This window comes from Ambystoma mexicanum, chromosome 3p (assembly GCF_040938575.1).
Source record: "Ambystoma mexicanum isolate Mex_15411 chromosome 3p, UKY_AmexF1_1, whole genome shotgun sequence".
Lineage (NCBI taxonomy): Eukaryota > Metazoa > Chordata > Amphibia > Caudata > Ambystomatidae > Ambystoma > Ambystoma mexicanum.
In genome coordinates, this window is record NC_090925.1 from 1,154,184,402 (window position 1) to 1,154,210,369 (window position 25,968).

The 25,968-nt window shown below is 49.5% G+C and overlaps 1 protein-coding gene across 1 annotated transcript in view; it reads right to left on the reverse strand.

Annotated features, from left to right (window-relative positions):
- The window catches only part of SKP1 (S-phase kinase associated protein 1), a 193,258-nt gene that overhangs the window by 14,268 nt on the left and 153,022 nt on the right, over positions 1-25,968 (reverse strand). The window contains exon 5 of the mRNA XM_069652552.1: positions 14,136-14,276. Coding sequence (XP_069508653.1) covers positions 14,136-14,276 — 141 coding nt within the window. The remainder of the gene's footprint in view (positions 1-14,135; positions 14,277-25,968) is intronic.

Sequence of the window (25,968 nt, forward strand, 5' to 3'; positions counted from 1 at the left end):
CCAGAGAGCAACATGGATGGAAACCTTCGAACGGTCCTTCCAATGCCCCACAAGTCCATAGTTGACAAAAAGTTTAGAAGTCTTTTGAAAATCTTAAGTGCGTTTCAGAGAATTCCAAGGCACGCAACATGTACAGTGAATGCAAGGACTTTTCAGCACGCACATAAAGGTTTGCAAAGAAAACTGGTAAGACCAAATGTTTGCTAAAATGAGTCAGATGGGACCTTGACTGATGAGTTTGTAGAACCACAGTAGATTGGTGGAAAGACTAATATGGAAGGGTTAGGACAGTTTCTATGAAGTCCAACTAATGGCTTAGTAAAACCATTCAACTGATGCAGTATAGGACTGCACTCTTAGTATAAGGCTGTACCACCAGCGTATAGGATAGCGTAGACAGAGCAGCTAGGCTTATCTTAAGGAGAGAGGGCTGTAGAATCATCAAATTAAATTAATACAAATGGTCCAAAAAACAGGGAAACACTATGTATTGTAAAAACAAATGGTTTAAATACAAGTAGGCACAGATATATCTGGGGCGGGGGGTAAGTACTCACATTATATATACACACACACACACAATTATAAAAAATAACAGTATGCTTTAAACTTCACACAAAGCATAGAACCTGATTTGGACTAGGGAAGTCAAAACCAATAGTTACTTTCAGTAATACACCCTATAAGTTGTACCGTGACGCTCAGCAAGAAATCACAATCATATCAAGTTGTGCAATATACTTTGCATAGGATCTGTTTCACTAGATCAGAACAGTATAAACCTGACTCTAGGAGAGTTGGACCTTGGGGTGTAAAATTTGAATACAGTTGCTTTTCAGTTCACAGACTTAGGGCAGCAATAGCCAACTTATTTTAGGATAACTCAGTTCTACTCAAGGTGAGTAAAACCTGTACACTAGGTACAGGAGCTATAAGCAACTGAAAGGCAGGTGTAAACCTTAAAACTTTTAGTGGCCGCCTGAAACGGACCAGGGAAAGCAAAACCCAGTGTTACACTTGAGGAATCACTCAGTTGCTCTAGGTAGGAAAACCCTATTGCAGACTTATTCTGAAAGGCTAAAAGCCTTTCAAGAAAAGCAAGACAGTTGGGAACACTCATACAATTACTCTAACAGGAATAATAATGTGAAACCAGCAGCATTACTTTTGGGGGAAGAGGCACAACCAATTCACAGGTGAGTAACAACCTTAGATATACTTTTCAGAATAGTGAAACACACATTCAAAGAAAGAAACTTTAACTGCTCACTCAGAATTACAGTTACCAACCAACTTCTTTTGCAAGGAAGTAACATTTGAAACACATTGGGCCTCATTACACGGATGGCGGTGAACCATGGCGCTATTAGCGCCATGGTTCATGCCGGTAAAATACTGGCACCGCCTTGGTGGAAAGGGGAATTACCGCCCTATTCCAAGGGTGGCGGGGCGGTAATTCCCCTTCCCCATTCCCATTTTTGCCCCATAGGGTTCTATGGGAATGGGGAAGGCGCTAATTACGGTACTGCAAATTGCGGTACCGTAATTAGCTCCCTGGTCCCTCTGCGGGTTGGTTTTTAACGCCTGCAAAAAGCAGGCGTTAAATTCCCCATCCCGCAAAAGGACCTCGTAGTAAGGCGGTAAGGATTTACCGGTACTGGTAAAATACCGGTAAACCCTTACCGCCATCCGTGTAATGAGGCCCATTCTCCTTTCTAGGCAAAAGGCCCAATCATTAGAAGTCTTTCCCTTATTCTTGGAGCATGAGTTTTCAGTGGCAGAAGGGGGGTCACTAGGGTCTAGTAGCCAACAGACAGGTCAGGATAGGCTCTTAAAGTAGCAAAAGTCTAGTTCATAAGGAAAAAACTCAGAACTAAGTACTTTACTTTAGAGTAAGTTGAGGGTCTAGTGGCTTTACAGAAGACACCCTAGGAGGATTCCAGCTGGGGCCTGGGTGCACTGGACAAGAGGCCTTCCAATCAGAGTAAACACAGGAATCACAACAGACTTAAGTAAATACCCAAACCAGCACAGAAGATTTTTGCAGGATAACTGCAGGTTTTTGGCTGCAGATTCTGTCATTAAATTCTTTCAGTAAAACAGGACACTGGAAGGACTTTTGCAGCAAGGATCACAGGCAAGGCTCAAGGCAAGGTATTCCTCACGGCTAGATGCACTTCTGTGACTTTGGCACCTTTTCAGGAGCACAGAAGAGACTATCGCCGGTTGAATTCTTGTCATTTGCAAGGTCCAGCACTCTGGTGAGGGGACTTTTTGGACTGGATGCCCATGAAGTTTCAGCGAAATTCGGAAGACCGAGCACCGCACAATGGGTCAAGGTCCCAAGTATTTTGGTATTACAGCGAAACAAGGTCGCAGCATGGCTAAAAATGTAGGTCTTAGCTGCAAATTCATCTTCCTCTTGTCCTTCAGTGGTCTACTAACTCTTCAGGTTCCCGGAGCGGACTCTTATGCACAAAACCAACCAATCAAACAGCCTTGCAATATTCAACTGGGGGTGGGGGGGCTTGCCAATCCTTTCAGGACAGCCAGTCTTCCAGTTTGAAGTGGAATCTCTCAGACTGGAAGACAAAGGGCTGCAGAGTTATGACTCCTCCCTCGCTTCCCGCCTTCAAAGACACTCCGGAGTCTGGGCAACTCCCACCAAAGATAAAAATCACAAGATACAAATCACAACAAGGAATGTCCAACCCTGGATATCAGGAATCCAAAAAAAAGACAAGGAAAACTAAAATGGCGAAATAAATTACAGGGGCCATTTTGATAAAATGAGCACCCATGGTGTCTTTACCACAGCTGTGGAAACAGCCCGCAGTAAAGGTGCACCGAATTAGTAAAAGATATCACTGCCACCAGCCATTTAAGGCAAGCGTTCTTGTAACAAATCATTTAAAATGAGAAAGGGGATCCCCAGCACTCCACATAAAGTGGGGGGTGCTGGTCTCACTTAATAAAATGTAAAAGGGATGCAAAGATCCTTTCTACCCTTTGGAACTAGTTCGCTCACGGTTAGCCAGAGAACGTTAAAGGGAGAGCACCTAGGGCAACCCAGCAACAAAAAGCAATTATTGCCAAAATGTTGTTAGAGGATAACTTTTAAAAGAAACTATGGAGATGTTAAAAAGACACCCATAAATAGAGTAAGATTGTGAATGTGGGAAAAGATTCCACACAGGTATAAGGAAAAATAATCCACCAGTAAGTTCTGGGGTTGACAGGTCAGGAAGATTTATCATTAATATGAAAATCTTACCCAACAGGAGGTTTACAGGATAGAGCCTGGAGTTTTCCAACACGCCTGGCCAAGGTGATCACTACTAGGAAGGCGGCCTTCCATGAGAGGAACTTCAAAGATGTCCAATGCATAGGCTCAAACTGAGAACCCATCAGTTTGGACAGGATGACCTTCAACTCCAGGGCAGGAGCCTACACCAGAGAATGGTCTGAAAAGGCCCTTGAGGAAACTCTTCACAAGCCTGTTAGACCACAGGGAGAGCTTGACAGGAGCTCAGGTATACTCGGATATCGCAGCTAAGTGCACTTTTATGGACGTATGGGCAAGGCCAGCCTTCGCCAGCGAGAGCAGGTAAAGCATGAGAAGCTGTGAGGCGCTGGAGAGATCTGTGTCTGGCACCACACTGTAAAGTGCTTCCACTTGTGTTTGTAGCATGCAAGTGTAGATGAGTCCTGGCCTTGGCTAGATTCTTGCATTCCAACAGCAGTGAGGGATGCCCAAATTCTATGGCTGCAGGAGCCAGACAGGTTCAGGGACGCTGGGCTGTGGTGCAAAATTGCCCCGCCTTCTCAGAATAGCTGGTCCGAAAGAGGAGGCAGCTTGATGGCCAGCACCACCAAAAGGTGAAGAAGGTCTGGGTACCAGATCTGTCTGGGCCACGCCGATGCAATGAGAATCATCTTGCCACGGGATAGTTTGTGTGTTGATCACGCATATGATCAGCGGAAATGAGTAAAGGAATAGACCTTAAAAGCGACCCCCAGACATGTGGGAATACGCATCATGCAGATCCAGCATCGCCAGAAAATCCCTTTTCCAGCTGGCTGAGCACATGCTGCAACGTGACCATCCTGAATTTCTGGAACATTAGGAATTTGTGTAGACAACGCAAGTCCAGGATGGTCTCCACCCACCTGACTTGAAAGTATCTCGATTATACTCCAGAGCCGTAGAAGGGAGTAGTTTCGAAACAGATTTCTTCAGGGTTGGCATCTTTCATGGATTCACATGCTGTGAATATTTCCAGTCAGGCTGGGAAACCTCAGTAACTTTCATATAGTGTTCAGGTCTGAATGTGCCCCGTTCTTTTTGAAAGATATGGCTGCCAAAACCAGAGCTAAAAGGGTGCACAAGGATGTTAGAACTGGGATGGAAGGTGTGGCGCAAGGCTTGCCAGGCCATGGAGAACCCGACCCCTTGTTCTCCGCAAGTGCCGCTAGTGGCATTGACTGGAATGGTTGAGCAACTGAGGAAGACTATTCGTACGCACTGGGAACCAGTGGGCATTGCAACGCTGGGAGATGTATGGCAAGATGGGAAGGTAATAGAATTCAACGTACTGGTAGAAGAAACTGGTCTACACCTAGGACAATATATTACTTACACCAGATTGGTACAGCATGTGAAAGACATGGTCAGACAGTGCTGGAAGATCAACCAGACACGGCCATAGAAACCATTTACAATATCTCAGAGGGGGGGCCTGAGGTCTCTTGAATCAATGAACTGCTGATGCCCAGGTTGGGAAAGTAAGTGACCCAGCTGAGACGGGACTGGGAAGATGAAGTGGGGAACCCATGAATGATGGGTTGTGGGAGAGGGCTCAGAGTGTTTAGGAATGCGAGGCTGCAACAGATCCAGCTATATGTTACCCAGAGAGCATACATGACCCCCCCCCCTCCTCTCCCCAGAGGACTGCTCGATTCAAGAGCGCAGAAATACAAACATGTCCGAAATGTGGGGAAGTGAACGCTGGGATGATACATACGTTCTGGGCATGCCCGGAATAGGTAAATTCTGGGGAGAAGTAGCCCACCGCTTAATTGAGAAAGGGAATCACACTAGATGTGGAATTTGTGTGGGCATGTATGCTAGTTTTTTTTCTAGATTGCACAAACTGAAACAGGCGAGTAAACTCAAGGACTTGGCCTATATACTCACCAAATGCAGAATTGCCATGGGTTGGAAAGCTAATAGACCAAAGGTAGAGGTTTGGTGGCATGATCTCCAGAAATGGTCAGAAGTCGAAACGGCATTATGGAATGAAGTGGCCAATAGAGGGGGGGCGGGGTGAGGAAGCAGAAACTGATGGCCTGGAGACATTTAGTGGCCACATTTCTGGGTCCACCCAGGCCTGCCTAAGTGAACATGATTCCTCGGGGAATACAGAGGGGGTGGGGAGTACCCCTAGAGGAGACAACGGAGGCCGAAGTGGAGTAGGCTCGAGTTAGGGGCGGGGTAATGGGGAGGCAGTGGACATCTCATGATACTGTATATGATGTTTTAAGTTATGACATGCACTGTTGGGTTTGTGTTCGTCGATTGTCCTTGGACTTTGAGTGTCCCATCGACGTCTTTATGGGTGCTTTAAGCCACACCAATGGGACGTCCAATATATAGCCCTGTGGCTTCCCTTCAGAACAGGGATACCTGAAGAGTATGTTTGCTTGAAGGGTGGGGTGGGCCGAAGGGCGCATGTGAATTCATGAAAGATACCCACGCTGAAGAAATGGAGTTACAGGTAAGAAACTACTCCTTTCTCCAGCACTGGATCTTTCATGGATTCACATGCTGTGAATAGACTATGTAGCAGTAAGATGACATGGAGGTGCATAACAGGCAAACAGGACCCATACTACAGGTACTATAAACGGAAAGACATCACTTTGTTATTTGAAAAACTGAAACATGAGCAGAGCCAAAACCCCAGAAGCTGCGGGGCTTACCTTCGCATGTCCCACGTGCACGTCCTCAGCTGATTCAGACAGTCTGGTAAACTTGTGCGGGACTGCCCACTTTGCTGCCTGGCAAATGTCTGCCCAAAGACCCGCTGTAGACCTTGTACAGTGAGCCCCGGGAGTCGATTAAAGGCTTGTTGGCTTTTTCGTGGCAGAATGATATCGTAGATGCGACCCATTGAGGGATGCCTTGCTTTGAAATCAGCTTCCCCTTGGTGGAGGGGCCGAATGCCACAAAGAGTTGCCCAGATGCCCTGGACGACTTTGTCCGGTCCAGATAGAACTTCAAAGCTCTGGACATCCAATGAATGCAATGCTTTCTCCGCTGGAGTGGAAGCCTTAGGACAAAAGGTTAAGGCTATCATAGTGTTCTTGTGAAAGTCAGATAGAATCTTAGGAATAAAGTGGGGATTTGTAGAGAGGAGAATCTTGTCCTTCATGAAATGTAGGTATGGCGGGTCAATGACCAGAGCCTGCAGTTCCGAAACCCACCTGAGATACAACGGCCACCAGAAAAAGGACCTTCCGCATGAGCATGGTTATGGCTGCTGTTGACATAGGCTCAAACAGTGGTTTCATGAGGGCCGCCAAAGTTGAAACTCCAGACCGGCGCAAACTTCTTCAGGTGGTGTGGGGGGGGGGGGGGGGGGGGGGGGATGGGTAGTCATGAAAATGACCTTGAGGAAATGTTTAATCGATCTGTCACTGAACAGAGGTGTAGAGTTGCGCTACCGCGTGAACCTTGAGACGGCCGCCAAGTGGACCTTCATAGACAATGCTAGACCCTCCTTTGCCAAGAGTAGAAGGTTAAGGAAGGAGCGGTGGAGGGGGGAACCTGCAATGGCTGCAAGTCTGGCTGCTAACACCACCAGATACAAAACTTTGTCCATTTACAGGCACATGACACATTGGTAGAAAGCACCTTCACTGCAACCAAGATGTGGCAACAATCCTGAAGGTTTCTGAATTTGGAGTGGTTATGAGCCCAGGTCATCATGCCACACCCTCCTTGTTCTGCGAAAGAAGATCCGGCTCCAACCCCAGGGGAAGTGGGTCGTCCACACATAGGTGAAGGTGGTCTGAGAACCAGGTCTGTCTGGGCCAGAACAGGGCCACCAGGATTCCCCCTGCATGGAACCTTGCAAATCAACTGAATTGTTTTCCTGATCAGGGGAAAGGGAGCAAACGCATAAGCGAACAGGCCTGTCCACGGAAACGTGTTCCCACCCTCCCCCCATGAATCCGGATGAGACTATGCTGGCGAAGAGACAGCACTGTTTGTTCTCTGGGCTGGTGAATAAGTCCAGAGGGTGGTGGGTTGGGAGGGGTGTCCTATTTCCCGAATTTCCTCCCCACCTGGTCGTCGTTCAGCCACCATTGGTGCATCTCAGTGGATTCCCTGCTGAGGGCATCTGCCTGAACCTTTTGAATCCCCCGTAAGTAGAAAGCAAGGATCCAAACCTTGTGAGCTATGGCCCAGAGCCAGATGGCCTGAGGCTCCTGGGACATGGGCTGTGAATGCGTGCCCCCATTTGCATAGATAGAACATAGTTGTGGTGTTGTCGGTGAGAATCCGTACCACCAAGTCCTCAATGAGGGGAAGAAAAGATGAGTGCCCAATGAACTGCCTTCAATTCCAGAATGTTGATATGCAACAAAACCTCAGTGAGGGACCACAGGCCTTTGACCTGTAATTCGCCTAGGTGAGGGACCCCCCCCCCCCTCACCTCCCACCCGACCTGGGAGGCATTGTCACAATCGTGTACCAAAAATCCAGTTCCACCAGGGGCATGCCCCTTACAATGTTGCCGGGGTGAGCCCACCACTGCAGGGCATCTGCCAGAGACCAGGAGACGAGTACCCTGTCAGACCAGGAGCCATGGATCTGTGACCACATTGAAGCAAGAAACTCCTTTACAGGTCGCATGAAAAGACTGAATTCGGGATGAGTGGGAGGCAGGACGCCATGGTGCAGAGGAGACATGTACAAGCGGACCGTGACTGAAATTTCCGGCAAAAACGAGCCCGCCAAGGACAACTTGGCTATCCTTTCCTTTGACAGCTTGACTTAAGTGCCGTTTGAAACTGAGCCTCCAGAAAAAACAAATCCCTTGAGGGCATCAGAGGATTTGACGAAGTTGACTGCAAAGCCCAGATGCTGTAAAAAAAAAAAACATAGCTGTCTGCTGACAAGACCCCCACCCACCCACCCACCCCCCGACCAACCAGTCGTACAGGTACGGATAAACATGTCAATTTCAGCAGAGGTAAGCCGCCACCGGAGCAAGGAGTGGACCTTAGGCCAAAGGGAAGAACCTGAAACTGGTAATGCTCGTCGCTGACCATGAACCATACAAATTCGATGCCTGGGGTCCAGAGGGGGGGGGGGGATGTGAAAGTATGCATCCTCGAGATCCAATGACCCCAGAAATTCCCCCGGCTGAACAGTTCATATGACGTCTTGCAACGTTAGCATCCTGAATTTGTCACTTTATATTTTTGTTTAGCAGCCGCAGGGTCATTTTCCATTTGGCTTTTTGATGAAAGAACCGGAGTAGGTTCCTCTTTCTGACGCCGGGACCGTCTCGACAGCCCCCTTTTGCAGCATCAGATGCACCACCTGACGCAAGACCTGTTGGTCTAGCTGAGCTCTTTTTACTGGTGAATAGGGAGTTCCAGACGCCTGAACTCTAGTGGCTGTATTGGACTGCATCCAGCACACGTCTGTGGTGATCAAACTCCACGAGGTGGTACACCACCCTCCCTCCTAGTGGACTGCCCTTGTGGCAGTCATTGTTGGGGCTTTGACCGACTCTTTGAGAGGAGGAACCCTTTTGCTGTCCTGGATACTCCTTGCTCTGCAGACTGGAAAGACCGCTGGAAACCTTGGGAGAAATAAGTAGATCTATCATACCCATTGAAGCGGGAACCTGCAAACCTTGCGTTACTGAGACAAAAGGGTGAAAAAAAGAAGGTCTGCCAGGGACCTTGCAGTATCGGAGTCTTCCTTCATGTTCTTCAGCGCGTCGTACATCTCTCCAAAAAGAGGTACGATTTGCAAGGCACGTCCATCACCTTGTGCTGAACTGCTGGTTGGAAATCAGCACAGCAAAGCCAGGCCTGACACCTGAGAACACCCCCCCCAACCCTCTTCCCCATCATCAATTTATCAATCTGCTTAAACTGAGTCTCTGCCAGGCGACTGCAATGTTAATACTATGAATCAACGCTTCCTCCCCTCAAACCAAAATCCGTGCCTCCTTGCGCTGCTGCTCTGGCAGGTTGTCCAACAAAGGAGGCAATCTGCCACATCTCGCAGTTGTACCGCACCATTATAGTCAACGACTTGGCAGCTTTGACCGTAGTAGCTCCCACTGTGAGGATCTTTTCCAAAAGAGGGGGCTGGGGGGGGTGGATCGCGTCTTGCACACTTGTGCTGGCTAGGAGCCTTTCTACTTGCTGCAGCCACGGAGTGGGCTGCAATGTCAGGCACTTTGAGTCAACTCAGGGACCTTGAACTTCTCCAAGCGGCCCTTGACCACAGGCTCCATAAACTGGTGGTGCATTGTCCACAGCCCTTCCTGCCAGCCACGCATGGTCCAATATGGGGATCGAGAAGACTGCCTTCCTCCTCTTCCCCATATGGTCAAACAAAAAGCAGTCTCTTTTCCTCTGGTATGAGGCCAAACTCTGACAGGATTTAGCAATCATAGCATGAAAGTCTCCAATATCATCCAGCAGAGATGGTTGGGCCGGGCTACTCAGTGTCCAGATCAGAATCCCAGGTATCCGCCCATCTGGGCGAAGAAGAGTCCGTTGAGTGTCCTGCGGAATGCTGTCTGGCTCAGACTCCAACAGTTCTCCTTCCTCCTGATCCCTTCGAGGAGGGTTGAACTGCCTGGGATCCGGATGAGGCAGAACCAGGGAAGACCTGGGATGACGCTATTGCCAGGGGCTTCCGATACAGGACTTTCCTACCGTTCCACGTCCGAAGGATGTATCATCGGAACAGCTGGAGCCTGAGGCACAGGGAGCATGGCATCCAACTGCTCCAGGAGCGATTGCAACGTCATCAGCACCTGCATCATGAGTAAAAAGGACTGACCAGAGGCGGAACAGCCTCTAGGCGTGGACAGAAGATAAGGCTGCAGGCCCAAAACCGAAGGATCCAGAAACTGCTGCACTTCCTCCTTTGGATCCAAGTCAAACTCATAGGCGGTTCATGTTAAAGAATATCCATTGGGAGTATGGACGTAAATCCTGCCCTCGACTGCCATTTTGTATCCCTGGGAGACAGACAATCCACATCGTCCACCAGTCGCTGCGGACTTCTGCATTTCCACTGATGCTGGAGCCGCAGACAGGGCAGCCCTCGATGTTAGGGTCAGCAATGGGGGAGTCGGTGTTAAAGCTTTCATCGATGGACAGTCCCTCGTCAAGGCGGCCATAGACGGTGGAACAGCGAACAGACCAGCAATCGGCACGGTCTTTGGCTCAGTCACCTCCTTAGGCGGAGAAGAGGGCCCTTTGGACAAGGACTTGGAACAGTGCCTTGATGACTCATGGCTGGAAGAGGAGTGACGCCTGTCCTTGGAAGACTCGGAATGAGACCTGGACTTCTCCTTGTCTGATGTCGAATACTTGTGCGTCGGTTCCGCAAGCCTCTGCGGACATGAACCCGAGTCCTTCAGCTTATCTGCCCTTGGTGCAGACTTGTCTTGGAGGAGTGGTGCCCTGGCACAAACTACTTGGCACTGGCCATGCACCGAAGACTGACTGCCCCGCCCCCCCCCCCCCCCTCGAAATACGCGGGCCTGGTCCCAGTGCGTTGTTTCATAGGCATTGCTCTGAACACGCCGTCTGGTGCGATGGCAATCTCTTGGCCGAAGGAGTATAGGACCTTCCCCTGCTGAAGAGCCCACCTCCGAAGCCAGGTTGGCCCCCTCGTTCAGCCAGCAAATCAATTACCGGTTTTGGTCCTTGAGCGTCTTCTGGGAGAAACCCCCCCCCCCCCCACAGATGGTATACTTGGCGGCGTGATTGGGGTACAAGCAGCACGCTTGGCCTTCCCCTTCATATACGTTGAGACTGCAGACAGCCGAAAAAAAAAAAAGACTTTTCGGACCCGCAGATGACATGACTGGGCCTAGAAGTACCACAAGACGCTCTGAAAACAGCAAAGGCTGTGTAGGGGAAAAAAGTGAATTCTCTGGAGAGAACAGTGTTCCAACAGTTGGACGGTTGAAATCTGAATGTGGGGTGGGGCTATATACTGGACGTCCCATTGTCGTGGCCTAAAGCACCCATAAAGACTCAAGGTTTCAAGGTTTTTCCATAGGAAAACCACTATTAAAGTTACCAAGGTTTTCCAGCCTGACGGGAAATATTCAAAGCATGCAAATCCATGAAAGAACCAATGCTGGATAAAGACTTGTTCTATTGCCCCTTTCAGCAGCATGGCCCGAGCTTGAAGAGTTGGCTCTGTGCTCAGGAGGAATGCAGAGGCACTTCTTGCAACTGTAGTTTCCCTGCTTGAGGATGTCAAGCACACATTTGTCCGTAGAGATGTTGCACCATGTTGACAGAGCCGGAGCTCCTACTGTGGTGCTAAATTGGGACTCTGGGGCTGGGCCTGGTCAGGCTACCTTCGGCATCTGTGTCCTGGTGGCTTGTGGACAATGCTGGATATCTCCCCCTATAGGTTTGGGATTGGCCTCTATACGCCTCCTGGGTAGTGAAGCAAAAAGGGCTGCCTCCTTTGTTGCAGCGGGCCATCTGTTTTGCTGGTGAGAAGAGGCTTAATCCACTGCCTTTCTGAGGTTATCCATGACGAAAGGCATGTCGCCCACCTTAGTTTGGACATCCTGCTGGATGTTTGCAGCCTTGACTGCATAGGGCAACCCTGATGCACATGTGCCAGAAACCGGCGTCGCAATGTCAAGGGCAGCTATGATTGCATAGTCTGATGCCACTTCCCCCTCCCGAAAGATGGCCATGACGGCCACTTCATCTGGCAGGAAATCAAGGACGCTTGCAACTTGTACCAGGGCTCAGTCGTAGCAAGCAAGAGCGTTGGTGGCCTTGACTGTAGATGCTGCAGTGGTTGTTATGCACTTTCCAGCCGCATCAAGCTTCCTGACCTCTAGTTCAGGAGGAGCTGAGCAAGCGGACCATGGATTAGACTACCCCTTAGTCGCAGCACAGACTAGCGAGTCCGTCAGATGGTCTCGGAGGCACTTTGGAGTAGTCTCTGGGACCCTATATTTCTTATGAAGCCTCTCCTTTTTTAAGAGGCACAGAAAAGGGTTTCTGCATCACCACCAGCCTGTCCTCCCAGAGGTCATCAAGCAGCGATGAGACCAGTCTTTCTGGAGGATTCACAGCGCTAGAAGAGGAATCCTTTCCTCCAGAACCAGGTTGAAAAGCTTGGCCACCAAGGACATAATTGCCTAAAGGTCCCATTTCATCTGGGGGAAAGAGTCCCTAGACGGTAGGTCTACATCTGGTGGCAGGTCATTTGCAAGAAATGACCCTGGAGACCTCTTAATGGATGTGGCTGGTAGCTGAGGGGCCCTGATAGGCTTTGGCAGTAAAGAGCTGCTGGTGCCTCTGCTGGAAACTCTTGGCAACGTGTCCAGCACAGGTGCACCCAGAGAAGGCATTGCGGATGAAACAGACCCAGCTGGGACGGACGGCAGCCTTGGAGGCAATGCTACCCTCGAGATTGCCGTTGTGACCATCGAGCTGGTACCTGCAGTCGTTGACGAGCCTTTAGATGTGACAAGAAGCAGTACAGCAGGCCTGGCAGACTTGTCGACTAGGACTATGCTTCAGACAACAGCCCTGGGGGAGTCGATGAGGATGCTGCCGACAAAAATGAACACTGCTTTGTCAGTGACCAAGTGAATAATCTCCAGCCTTCCAAAGACTGGGCCCCCTTCGGGCCAGTCGCCAATCCAGACAATAGACACTGCAGTGCTCGTCGACAAGGAAGTCCGGTACCTTGTCCTTGGAAGCTTCCCCTCAAAGGATCTTAACCTCTTGCCAGAGGGAGTATGCTACTTGGGCATGCAAGACCTGGCAAAGGCATGACTGTGCACAAACGCAGAGGGAGAGGCCTTACCTTCCCTCCAGCCATGACCGAAGCCGCCGATGCATCTTCCTTGCATTAGTGGAGAAAAAAACTGGCAGATGGTGCATCCCTACACATAGTGGTCCAGGTGCCGGCAGCAAACATTTTTGGCGATGGTCCTCGATTAAGACATTCTTTTAAATACATCTGGTGCAGGCCTTGAAGAGGCTTTTTCTTGGCCTCTGACATGGTGTGTACTAGGCCCAAAACTCGGTTCACAGCTTCACATGAAGTAGCGATATGCCAGAAGGTGGGATCGAGACTGGCAACGGATCCCCCGCTTATTACAAGTCCAACAGTGACAGATTTGAAGAAAAATCAAAGAAAAAATTATGGAAAATAAGCAAGAAAGTCGGAGCAAAACTAGGACTACCAACACGAAAAGGTGTAGTAACAATCTGAAGATGGCCACCAGGGGTGAAGCCAAGGAGGAAGTGTGTCAATGGTTGGGGCAGTAGGACCCAAAGTGACAGCAATAGGCTATAAGACAATGCAGTTTTTAGCTTGAAGCTTATTTGCTTTATTTTACACAGCATTCCCATCCTGACAGGGAATAGTCATAGCTATCTGTGCAATACCCCCATGCTGGAGAGGTAGTGCTATATAGGTCACCCAAAAACAGGACTGATTTTAGTTTCAGGTGAATCTAACAGCAGCAAATATGGATACCAGACCTAAAACGTAGGTTTACAGATTCCTATATAGCTAACTTGGGTGGCAACCAACATATTGCATGGGGTGGATGTGGAAATAAATCAAATATGATTAGAAACAGATACTTTAAATATCTTTAGAACAGTAAACTGATAAGATTCCTAGAGCCAGTACTGCCTCTTCTGGGTTAAATTCTTGAAAGCCGCTATGGGAGCTTTACACATGGGATACTTTTGCTAGAAATTCTTTGTGGTAATACATACATTTCAGCCAAGTTTCTGCTATATCGCATAATTCACTACCAGCCATGGTGCTTGAACTCCATAGTCCAATATTTCATTTTTTTATTGCATACCTGTGCTTCCTCTTCCTCGGTGAAGTCATTTTTTATATTGAAAGTCTTTCGAATTTCTTCTGGGGTTTTCCCTTTAATCATATTTGCTACAGTCTTGCATGTGACATCAAGCAATCCTTTTATATCCAAATAGTTTGCAGCCTGCAAGAGAAATATCAAAGACTGTCAGACTACAGCAAATATAACCTACCAATCTCATTCCCACCCAGTATGCTCCCCACTAAAGGTTCCAGCTTTCCCTGCCATCAATAATGTTAAAAGTCTCAGTAAAGGTATGGACTACAATGGTCTCAAATTAACCATTCTCATTTTTAAACCATTTGTTATGACCATGCCCTTCCAACTATAGCACAAACCTCAGCTTAGAGGTGGGTGTTTTTCGTTCTCCGTATCTTAGAAAGCAATTTAAAGCAACCTAAAAAAAATGTAGGCACTTGTATTTCCAAAATAACCTAGTAGAATTCTAAGTGTCATTGGGTACATCACATCATAGTGAAATACGGAACAAGTTACTTACCTGCAACTGTTCTCCAGCATGTTGTCTGGCATGGATTCACATGAATAAATACATAGCAGTACATACACAACCACGGGAGGTGGCAAGGCTCAACAGAAGCAATTACTCTTACCTCCTCACCAGGCTCACCTTCAAGCGAACAGCTTGCGTAGCACTGCTTGCCGACTCTTGACTCCTCCCTGGAATCCCCGTTGACACAGTAGAATTTTGTGAAGGTGTGTGTCTAGTCCTCCATGTAACAGCCCTGCAGATGTCCAGCAGGGGCACACCAGACAAGAACGCAGTCGTAGCAGTGATCGTTCTGGTAGAATGGGCTCTCGGACAACCAAGCAGCAGTCAGTTTGCCAACCGGTGACAATGAGTGATGCAGCCAGAGAGCCACCTGGAGATGGAAGCCTTGGGCAAGGCCGTCCCATAGTTCACAAAAAGCCAAGTAGTCTTCCGGAAACTTCATATGGGACACGGAAAACTTTACCACAGAAGCCACATCCAGCAAGTGCAAAGTGCTTTCAGCCGGTGATGAGTCGGAAAAAAACACAGGCAACACCAAAGGCTCAGAGGTGAAAGGCTAGGCCTGGATTTCACTGCTCTCCCGGAAGGCGATGCCACACCTAAAGCAGTCTTCCAGGACAGGACCAGGAGCTTGATGCACCCCTCCCCCTCCCCCCCAACCCTCCCATGAGCCTAGTCAGCACCAGGTTGAGTTCCCACACCGGGGCAGGCGCCTTCACCGGCGGGAACAAGCGGAACAGTCCTTTGATGAAATCCTTCACTAGGTGGTGTGACCAAAGAGAAAACCGTCTGTGGCGGGAGATCGAACAAGATGCACCTTGGAGGCGTGTGCCATCCCAGACTTAGCCAACGGCAAGTACAGAAGGACCTGGGTGGCCGTGACACTCCGTGTTAATCTTCTGCGACTGGCACCAAGTCATGAAACACTTGCATTTGTGTCCATAGCATTTCAGCACAGACGTCCTGGCGAGGACCTCCCGGCAGTCCACAGGCAGCTCGTATCACCAAACTCTAAAGCTGCAGGAGCCAGGCCTTCAGGTTCAGCGATCCGGTTGCAGGATTGCACCTCCTTCCCTGGCGAGAAGATCCACGACCACTGGTAGCTTGACTGGAGGAGAAGCTGACATGTTGAGAAGGTCCGGCTACCAGGTTTGCCTCTGCCATGCTGGTGTGACGAGGATCATCCTGCACCGGCACCATCTGAGTTGACATAACTCGTAGCGGCGGCAACACATACAGGAACAGGTATTACCAATGGAAGGAGAATGCATCCCTCATGCTCCACAGCTGGGGAAACCTGCTGGCGAATCTCCAGCACTCAACCAGATCAATCTGGGGACTGCCCCACTTGAGAAAGAGGTTGTCTACTTGATCCTGTTGAAGCTCCTACTTGTGGCAAGAGCACATCTCCCTGCTGAGGGAGTCGGTGACTGATTCCCGCCAGGTGGAAAGGAATGAGAAACATCCCATGGGTGATTGCCCAGTGCCACAACTGCTGCACCGCTCTGGAGAGCACCGGGGATCTGGTGCACCCACCCCCCTCCCCCCAGCTTCCAGATGTAAATCATTGTGGTGGTATTGTCCGTGAAGACCCTCACCACTTTGCCCTTAAGGGGACGAAAGAAAATACTTCAGGGCCCAAAACACAGCCCATAGTTCCAGGACATTGATGTGCAGTGCCTTCTCCTCCGGCAGCCACAGGCCACGGCAAGGAGACGTCCAATGTACTCCCCACCCTTCCAGCGAAGCGTCCGTCATGACCGTCTCCTGGTATGGAGGATTCTGTACCCCCGGTGATGTTGGAGCGCACGCCCCACCACCTAAATCGCTCAACGGAACTCAGTCGAGCACGATCCTGTCTTTGAAGCTTCCAGACACTTGGATCCAACGAACATCCACAAATTCTCGGAGCGGTCACATCCAGCCTGCAGAGCTGGATCATGCCGAGCAACCACTTGATCGTCCTCACTGTGGAGATCTTCAGTGCCAACAGTGGCTGCACTTTGTCCAAAATGGCTGCCATCTATAATACAGAGCTGCCAGACAGGACACTTGAGCATGGACCCCAGGAACAGCACGTTCTGCGATGGAGTCAAGCAGGATTTTGCATAGTTCACTGAACCCCAGATCCGTCAGCAGCCAAACGGTCCCCTCAGTGTGATCGATGATGTCCTTTGGATGAGCCAGTCGTCCAGGTACGAGTACACATGAATTCCCTGTAGTCAAAGATAGGCTGTCACCCGAGCCAGGCACTTTGTAAAGAGTCGAGAGCCTTGAACTGGTAGTGCTTCCCTTGTACCACTAAGTGCAGGAACTTGCAATGTTTTACATGAATAGGGACGTGGAACTACTCTTCCCCCAGATCAACCAACGACAGTCTCCCTCCTGCAGTTGGCCAATTAACGAGACCATCCTTAATTTCAGGGACTTGAACGAGGAGTCATAGATCGAGACCAACCCTCCAGCCCCTGGTCTTCCTTACCAGAAAGTAAGGTCTAGTAAACTCGAGTCGTGGAGAACTAGCTCCATCACCCCTTTTCTTAACATGGTCCGAACCTCCAGCAGCAGATGAGGGATGTGTTCCCGTTGGGCCACCGTTGTATCTGCAGACACTTCACTGAAACCAGCGTGTCTGTGGGCGAGAGCACCCAACACCGATCGGTGGAGATTTTTCCCACATGCTGACGAAGTTTGCCAGCCGGCCTCCCACTGGGGTGCAGGCCCGATGTCCTGGCCGGTACAGTCCTGCTTGGAGGCTGGTGCAACGCCCCATTTATTTTATTTTTTACATTGATAAAGCACAGAAATGGCCCTGCAGCATTGTGGCGCTGTTACAATGGGTAGAAAAGACACTGTAGGTGGTTTTAGTTGGTGAAAATAAGATAGATGACAGTGCAACAGTAATGACATTTACACTATATGCCGCTAAGTACTAAACTGGTTCTAGGGTTCTAATAAACCAACTGATTTTTGTAGAGGAGGGCAGGACTTAGTTGAAAAGCTTGGTTTTGAGTGCTCTACGGAAAGGTGCGAGGGAGGTCTCATTACTAAGAGGTGGGTCGGGCGTTCCGATTTTTAGGTGCTAGAAAAGGAAAGCTTGCCTACGACATCGCCTAGGAGCCTCGACGATGGCGGCCACCTCCGAAGGCCTTGGAACAACTCTGGTAGGGTTCCTGGGTCGTGGAACTGGAGGATTGGCGGTAAGAACGGTCAACCGCCGAAACGCGAGACCTCCCAGACTTCCCTCGCGAGGGACAAAAGGACGAAGACGTTGCAGCGTACCCAGGGCACGGGCCGTCTCAGCTTTTATCACTTGAAGAGATTAGTCAACTACCTTGCCGAAAATATGGTCTCCATCTAAAGGCCTGTCTGAAGTTAGTGGCATTTAGCCAGCCATGACAACCGATGCAAACCCTGTTTCCACATCTGGCAGCACCCTGTGTCCGCAATTCCAGGGCCATGGTGATGGCGTGGTCTAACGCCACCTCACCTTCCTGTAGGATCTCCATTGCCTCATCCTCTGGGAGGAAATCCAGAATCAGAGCCTTGTACCATAGCTCCGGGTTGTACCTGGCCAAGATTGCTAAGACGTTGGGCGCCTTGACTGTTGTTGCCGAGCAACAATCTCAGTCCCACAGAATACAGTTTCTTCCCCCCCTTGCTGTCTGGTGGGGGGACCAAGGTTGAATGATTCAACAACTTCTTCCTACCCACAGCAGAGTCCGCCGATGGTTGAGACTGCAGACATTTGGGTGCAGATTCTGGTACCCAATATTGCCCTAGCCGGCACCTCCGCACCTGGCCTGAGGGAGGGGCTCTGCATCAGCGCCAGCCCTTCATCACAGACATCGTCCAGGAGCGGTACAGACGGAATGGTCTTCCTTTTCGCCTCCCAGCACTGATGCAGGAAACCCTCTTCTCTTCCGGAGTGAGCTGGAAGAGCTCCGACGCATGGGCAAATCAGAGTGGAAGGATCCCACTTCATCCAGCGGAGAAGCCCTTGGTGACTGCGTCACTGTCCCTGTGCCCTTAAGGGGGATGAGGGTCAGCGACAGTTTGAGTGGAGGCGTAAGCTGTCTCCGTTTCATCGGCGGCGGCCCCGGTAGTCGCTGGTGGTGCCATCAGCATCCTCTTCTGAATCTACGACACCAGTGTGTGGCGGGTCGAAAGAATATCATGCGACAGATCTCTAGGAGGTGCCTGGGGAACAGCATCTCTAGGCCCAGCACCTACCTAGTCTCTGCCGCCGCCGGTGGGCATCTCGTCGATGTTGTCACCACCCTCCTCCGGGATGGTGTGTACTGAAACTCCTCCTCAAAGAAATCACCGTGCCCTGGAGTTCTTCCAGGCGCCCCCCCCACCCCCAACCTCCCTATTTGGGTCCTCAGGGGTCGGCTGAGGTCTGGCACCCCCTTTCCAGAGTTTTCTCCACTGGCTTGGCCGAAGCCTTCCATTAGGGGGAGAATTCTCAATTCTGCAAGACCGCCAGCTCTTTTGCTTGACTAATTTTCATCCTGAAGAGAGACTTGTCCCCACTCTCTCGCATTTGCATTTGATCTGAATTTCTTTTGGTTTTGGAGTCTGACAAACTCCATAGGAATCATCTTTTTACATGACACTGCACCCTCAGTGCAGTGTCATAAATCCTTTGGATTTCTGCTATGGTTTAAATGCCTTCTCTTGGATAACTACTGTTTCCAAGAGTATTAAAGTGAAATTGACTACTTACATTTTCCTCTTTATAGACCCAGTACATCTCACAAAAGGGTGCTGGAGGGGTTACTTTGTATCCCCTTTGTCTAGCTTTCTGTAACATTGTTACCCTTTCTACAATTAATGGCTGGTGGCAGGGGTTCACTTTTTCCTACCATGGGGTTTTTACCACAAGCTGCATTTGCAGCTGCAGTATAGCACCAATGGTTGCCCATTGTGTCAAAATGGCCCTGGTCTCTTTTCGCCATTTGTTGAAAATCGACTTCATATTTACTCTGCGCACGAAACCAGATATGGTCCCTTTGTTAGTTTTGTCTTTAGTGGGGTTCACTGGTGACGCCTGCCTCTGGCTACAGCGTGTGTGGCAGGGCAAGAAGCGAGGGAGGTTCCCAAGTCTGCTTGTCTCCTTGGATACAGTAATGCACCCAAAGGTAATTGGCTGACTGTTCTTGAGGACAGTCACCATGCTGTGAGAGTACAAATGAATGGGAGAAACTTTCATAAAAGGTGACGTCTTTTGCAAGGAAGGCAGAGTCAACCACTGGATGAAGGAACCAAAGAAGAAAATGGAAGAGGAGCTTGCTGCACCCTCACGGACTTTTGGTTTGCCAGGTGAAGCCCTGCTGCAGCGCTGAAGCTCCAAATTTCTAATCCACTAGAGAAGCCTGGAAAGGACTTCTCCCCTTGGGTTGGTGGGACCATGGAACCAATCAACCTCAAGATGGACTTGCTTGGAACACCTCCCTCTGCTGGCTGTACTACTTTGCTGCTGCAGGAACAGAGTTCCAGGGGACAGGAACACCAGGACGAGTGCATCACCTTTAAGCCAGACCCGAACTCCGGGAAGATCCTCCAGACTCCCTCGAAGCAGGACTAACCAAGCCTGAGCCACAACAGAATACTGGACCCCAGAAGCAATGAAAGTCCACAAGGTGTCCAAGAACCATGGTGGTGCCATTTGCTAGTAGCTGAAACCGCAAAGTGCCACTGATCTGGAGTGTGCCCATTGCCACCACCGACCTTCAAACCATAGTGCAGGAGTCCCCAGAGGTCCTCCCTCTTGTCCCCACAACTGAGGCCCAGGAACAACGGATCTGCAGGAATCTTTGTCAGACTCAAGGTACTGTCTAACTAAGGGGGGCGGGGGGATGGATGGGGGGGTTTGCTCTCACTGGAGACGTGCATTTGCAGCCTTTTGCGGAGTTGCTTGCATCTTTGCTCTTCACAAGCCTCCCAGCTTGTAGCCCAACATTGATTCTTTTTACAACAAACTGACATTGTGCAAGACTTTTGTGCCATATTCAAGAAATGCCTCAGCTCCCCTAGTCTTTGCTCAATTGACAATGGCTGTCCTGGTCCCCTGAAGACTTCTTACGACTGTGTTGAACTGCCCCACCAAAAGTCATGCATACCTTACTTGTATATCTGGGAAAGGATTACCATATTTCATTGGGGTACCCGTTTGAGAAACTGGTTAACCTGGTTTCCTTCCCCAACCTTTTCCCACATCCTCAGTATTGCCTTAAGCGTAAAAGTTATATGAATGTCCAGTGTCCTAGCAATTGAACTCACATCAGGGTGTAGGAAGTGTGTGTTCCATCCCAAAAGGGTATCTACCCGCTTACTGAAACAGTGTATTTGTTAAGTGTATTTTATGGTTACATATTGATCCTTTCTGAAGGCGTATTTTAAAACTGACTTAAATTAATGACATGCATTACTCACCGCAATAGCATTTCTGATGCTTGCATCTGTTTAGATTCACATGCTGTGCATATGGTCCGACTTACAGTGGTAACCGCAGAGTATTGCATCTCCTCTTTTGGGGACCGAAAGGGGACGTCCGCATTGGCGTCTCTGTAACACTATCCCCATTGTGACGTGGAGTGTACCTAAAATCCCTCACGTGCCGAGGTCCCTCCGATTGTATTTTTTCTGCCATGAGGGAGCCCAGGGCTATTGTGAGGGAGTAGATAAGAGAAAGTAGTAACAAGTCCATGTTCCTTCCACCCGAGCGGGGAGGCAGGGTGGGCACATGGGAATCTAGGCAGATACAATCAGAAATGCTATTTACGGCGAGTAATGCATGTCTGACGCTTGTTAATCTGCTTAGAATCACATGCTGTGCATAGACTAGCGCACAGTACCCAGAGTTGGAGGTGGGTTATGAGAGGAAACTGTAGTGAAAATATGTCTTAATACTGCTTGTCCCACCTGAGAATCGGATCTAGAATGTGTGTACAAACTCCAGGTTGCCGCTTTGCCAATGGACTCTAGGGGAACATTTGCAATGAATGCTATGGAAGCCCCAGTGCCCAGAGTAGAGCATGCTCTAGGCTTGAAGGGCAGTTGTCTCTTAGCAAGAGAGAAACAGTGATGCATTTGTCAATCCACCTTGAGATAGCCGATTTAGAGACAGGATCCCTTTCTCTACCAGCTACCACTGAAACAAAAAAAACTGGTTTGTCTTCCTCAGTGGTTTGGTTCTTTCGAGGTAAAACATGACTGCCCTATGCACATCTAGTGTGTGTAGGCTTCCTTCGGCCATGCTAGTGGGATTCTGGAAGGAAGTGGGTAGTTAGATTGATTGGTTCACATGGAACTTCGAGATGAATTTAGGCGCAAATCTGGGATGAATGCGCAAAACCACCTTATCCCCGTGACTGTAACAAAAGGGTCTAGAACTCAAGGGCCAGTAGTTCACTAACACTTCTAATAGAAGTGATAGCCACTAGGACGGCTGTCAAGTAAGGTCTTTTAGACTTGCTTTATGCATGGGTTCAAACGGAGACCCCCATGAGTCTGGTCAAAACCACATTTGGATACCATCAGGGAGTTGGGTTAGAAATGGGGATGGGGGGGGGGGCGATCTCTTAACCCCTTCCATAAATGCTTTAACGGTATTTTCCACCACAACACTTTCTGTTGTGACATAGTGTAGGCTGATAGAGCAGCTAGATGAACCTTTAAAACCAAACCAGAGTAACAAATGAGTTGGGTACAAAGAAGTAGGTAGGCGAGCAGTCAATGGGATTGACGGCCTTGGTTTTTACACCAGATGACAAAGCGTTTCACTTACTGGAATAGCAATAACGAGAGTTAGGTTTTCTAGCCTCAGAGTATTTCCATGCATCTGAGGGAGTTAAGTGACCTCAGGAGCTAGGCCACTAAGTTCAGAGTTTGCGGGCATGGGTTTAGTGTCTCCCCTCTGTCCTGGACATGTTGTACAGGCAGTGTAGTCTCACAGGGTGATGTGGTGGGGGGGGGGGGGGTGGGGAGGGAGAAAGATGAGCAAACCAGGGTTGGTGGGGCCACCAAAATCATTGTAACTGGTTCTTGGTACATCTTGTGCACTCTTGTTTAGTAGGGGGAGGAGGGGAGCGTAGACAAATTTCCCTGACCGTGTTATCCAGAGTCTGTTCCCCTTGGAGTGGTTCTGGGGTTACCTGGAGGCGTAGTCTTGGCATTGGGCGTTCTCCTGAGTTGCGAACAGGTCGATCTCTGGAAAGCCCCATTCTGCAAAGACGTTGGAGACTATGTCTTCGTGCAGACTCCATTCGTATTCTATGGGCAGTGGGAAATCTCTGCTGAGCACGTCCGCTAGAAGATTGAGTTCTCCTGGAACGTGTTGGAACAGAAGCATCCTGTGTTTGAAAGCACACATCCAAATGTTCTGGGACAGCTTGGATCATCCTGGAGTGTGGCCCCCTGTTTGTTTAGGTAATACATGGCTGTGGTGCTGTCTGTCAGAACCAGGACCGTGTTCCCTTGTAGCTGTGTCTAAAAGGCTTTCCGTGCTTTGAATACCACTAGCAGTTGTAGCAGATATATGTTTGGATGCTACTTGTGGGGACCACACACCATGTGCTGTCTACTGAAGCAGGTGATGTGTCTGTCGCGAGAGTGGCTTCTACTGCAGGAGTGGTGAAGGGAATAGTTTCTTACCTGTAACTCCATTTCTCCAGCATTGGTATCTTTCATGGATTCACATGCTTAGAATATTCCCCGTCGTCAGACTGGGACCCCTCGGTACACATATATAGCCTTTTCCAAAGGAAAACTTTCGACACTTTTGTGTCCTATCTACGTCCTTCTAGGACCCGCCTACGCATGCTCCGCAGGCCGTGCTAGTATAAGAGGCCCGCCCCCGCGGCTCCCCTTCAGATTTCGGCCCCTCCAAAGTAGGAAGGGTTAAATTTATCACATACATTACATACGGGGAGGTTGGCGGGCGCATGTGAATCCATGAAAGATACCAATGCTGGAGAAATGGAGTTACAGGTAAGAAACTATTCCCTTCTCCAGCATTGGATCTTTCATGGATTCACATGCTTAGAATAGATTGTATAGCAGTAACACTTGAGACGGCGGTGAGAATGTAATGTAACAATATATATCCTCACCCTACTACACAATGCATATCTACCGTAGGGATAAGTTAAGTCATATAACGTTGCCCACAAAGTATATCGCCCTTAAGAGGGTAGACAACAGAATCTCCACAGGGAGGAGCTTACCTTACTGAAACAGATGGTGCAGGACAGCTCTTCCCATCTGCACCTCGTCTGCGTGCTGCCTGGCAAGGCAGTAGTGGCGGGTAAACGTGTGGGGCACTGACCATGCCGCAGCTTGGCATATGTCCCTCAGCGGAATTCCAGCCCATAACGCTGTTGAGGAGGACATCGACCTTGTAGAATGAGCTCTAGGATGTCCTTGCAGTGGCCTTCCGGCCTTAGAGTGACAAAAAGCAATCGTCGACGAGACCCATCTAGCCAATCCCTGTTTAGAGATTGCTTTTCCTCTCGTCGACGGACCATATGCGACGAACAGTTGCCGAGTAGCCCTGATGTCTTGTGTACGATTTAAGTAGAATTTCAGAGCCCTCTTAACGTCCAGGGTATGAAGAGTTTTTTCTGCTGCCGATGAAGGAGTGGCGAAGAAAGTAGGCAGAACCACGGCTGAGTGTTTGTGATATCCTGTCGGAATCTTCGGGACGAACATAGGGTTAGTTGCCAGGACTACTTTGTCCTTAAAGAATCTTAGGTAGGGCGGGTCCACGACCAGCGCTTGTAGTTCCGAGATACGTCTGGCTGATGTGATAGCTATCAAGAATGCCAACTTCCACGAAATGAATTTTATGTCGGACGTGGCCATAGGCTCGAAAGGCGGTTTCATCAAGCCTGCCAACACTGTGTTGAGGCTCCACGTCGGGGGAAAACGTTTCACCGGGGGAAAAGCTCGAAATAAACCCTGCATGAAGTGTTTTACCAGTCTGTCATTGAATAGAGGAGGCGACTGCCTCTTCCTTGTGAACCTCGAGATGGCTGCCAGGTGTACCTTTATCGATGAGGGGGACAATCCCTTTTCTGCCAAGAGGAGCAGGTAAGGTAGAACTTGTTCCGGCGTCACCAACAATGGTTGTAGGCCCCGTTGTCCTCTGCACCATTCACAGAATCTCCGCCACTTCTAGGAGTAAGATTTGTTAGTAGAAGGGGCTCTAGCCGCCTGTAGAATTTTTTGGCAATCCTCTGAAATGTCTAAAGCGCCGAACTCCGAAAAAAGTCAGGAGCCAGGCTGTAAAGTTGAGACTGTCCGGGTCGTGTTGCCACACCGTGCCTCTGTCCCGGGATAGAAGGTACGGGACCTTCGGAAACGTTATGGGATGTTCCAGCGATAGATGGAGGTCTGAGAACCACGGCTGCCTCAGCCAGTATGGTGTCACTAGAATCACCCGGCAATTGTATCTGCGTATCCACTGTATTGTTTTCCGTATGAGGGGAAACGGGGGGAAAAGCATAGAGGAACATGTCCGTCCATGGGAAGGAGAACGCCTCCCCCACCAAACCCTCTTGGGGCCATCTGCTTGCAAATTGCTCGCATTTCTTGTTGTCTTTGGTCGTGAAGGCGTCCAGAGGGGGGTGACCCCATTTCTCGAACACTTTCCTCAAGTGACCCGTGTCCATTTCCCACTAGTGTAACTGGGCCATGCTTCTGCTGAGGGAGTCGGCTTGGCCGTTCCTCACTCCTGGAAGGTGATGAGCCACGAGGGAAATTTCGTGCTTCGATGCCCAATGCCATGTTTTCTGGGCTTCTATGGAAAGAGTCCTTGATTGTGTCCCTCCTTGTTTCCTCAGATAAAACATGGCTGTTGTATTGTCGGTCAGTATTCGCACCCGCGAACTCTTGATGTGTGGTAGGAACGCCTTCAAAGCCCATCGTACTGCTCTGAGCTCCAGTACGTTTATGTGTAGGAGTGACTCCGTTGGAGACCAGCGACCTTGCGTTTGGAGAGCACCCATGTGCGCTCCCCATCCGGTTAGGGACGCATCCGTCACTATGGTGCTCTGAAACTCCGGCTCCTGTAGGGGCACACCGTTCAGATTGTGGGAACTCTGCCACCACTGAAGGGTCCAACGTAGCTTGTTGTCGTCGATGGTTATCCTGTCCGACCACGATCCCTGAGCCTGTGTCCATCGGTCCGCGAGGAATTCTTGGACTGGCCTCATGAATAGTCGGCAGTTTCTCACCAGATGGATGCAGGATGCCATGGCCCCTAGGACCGAAACATACTTTCTCACTGAGATCCTGGTG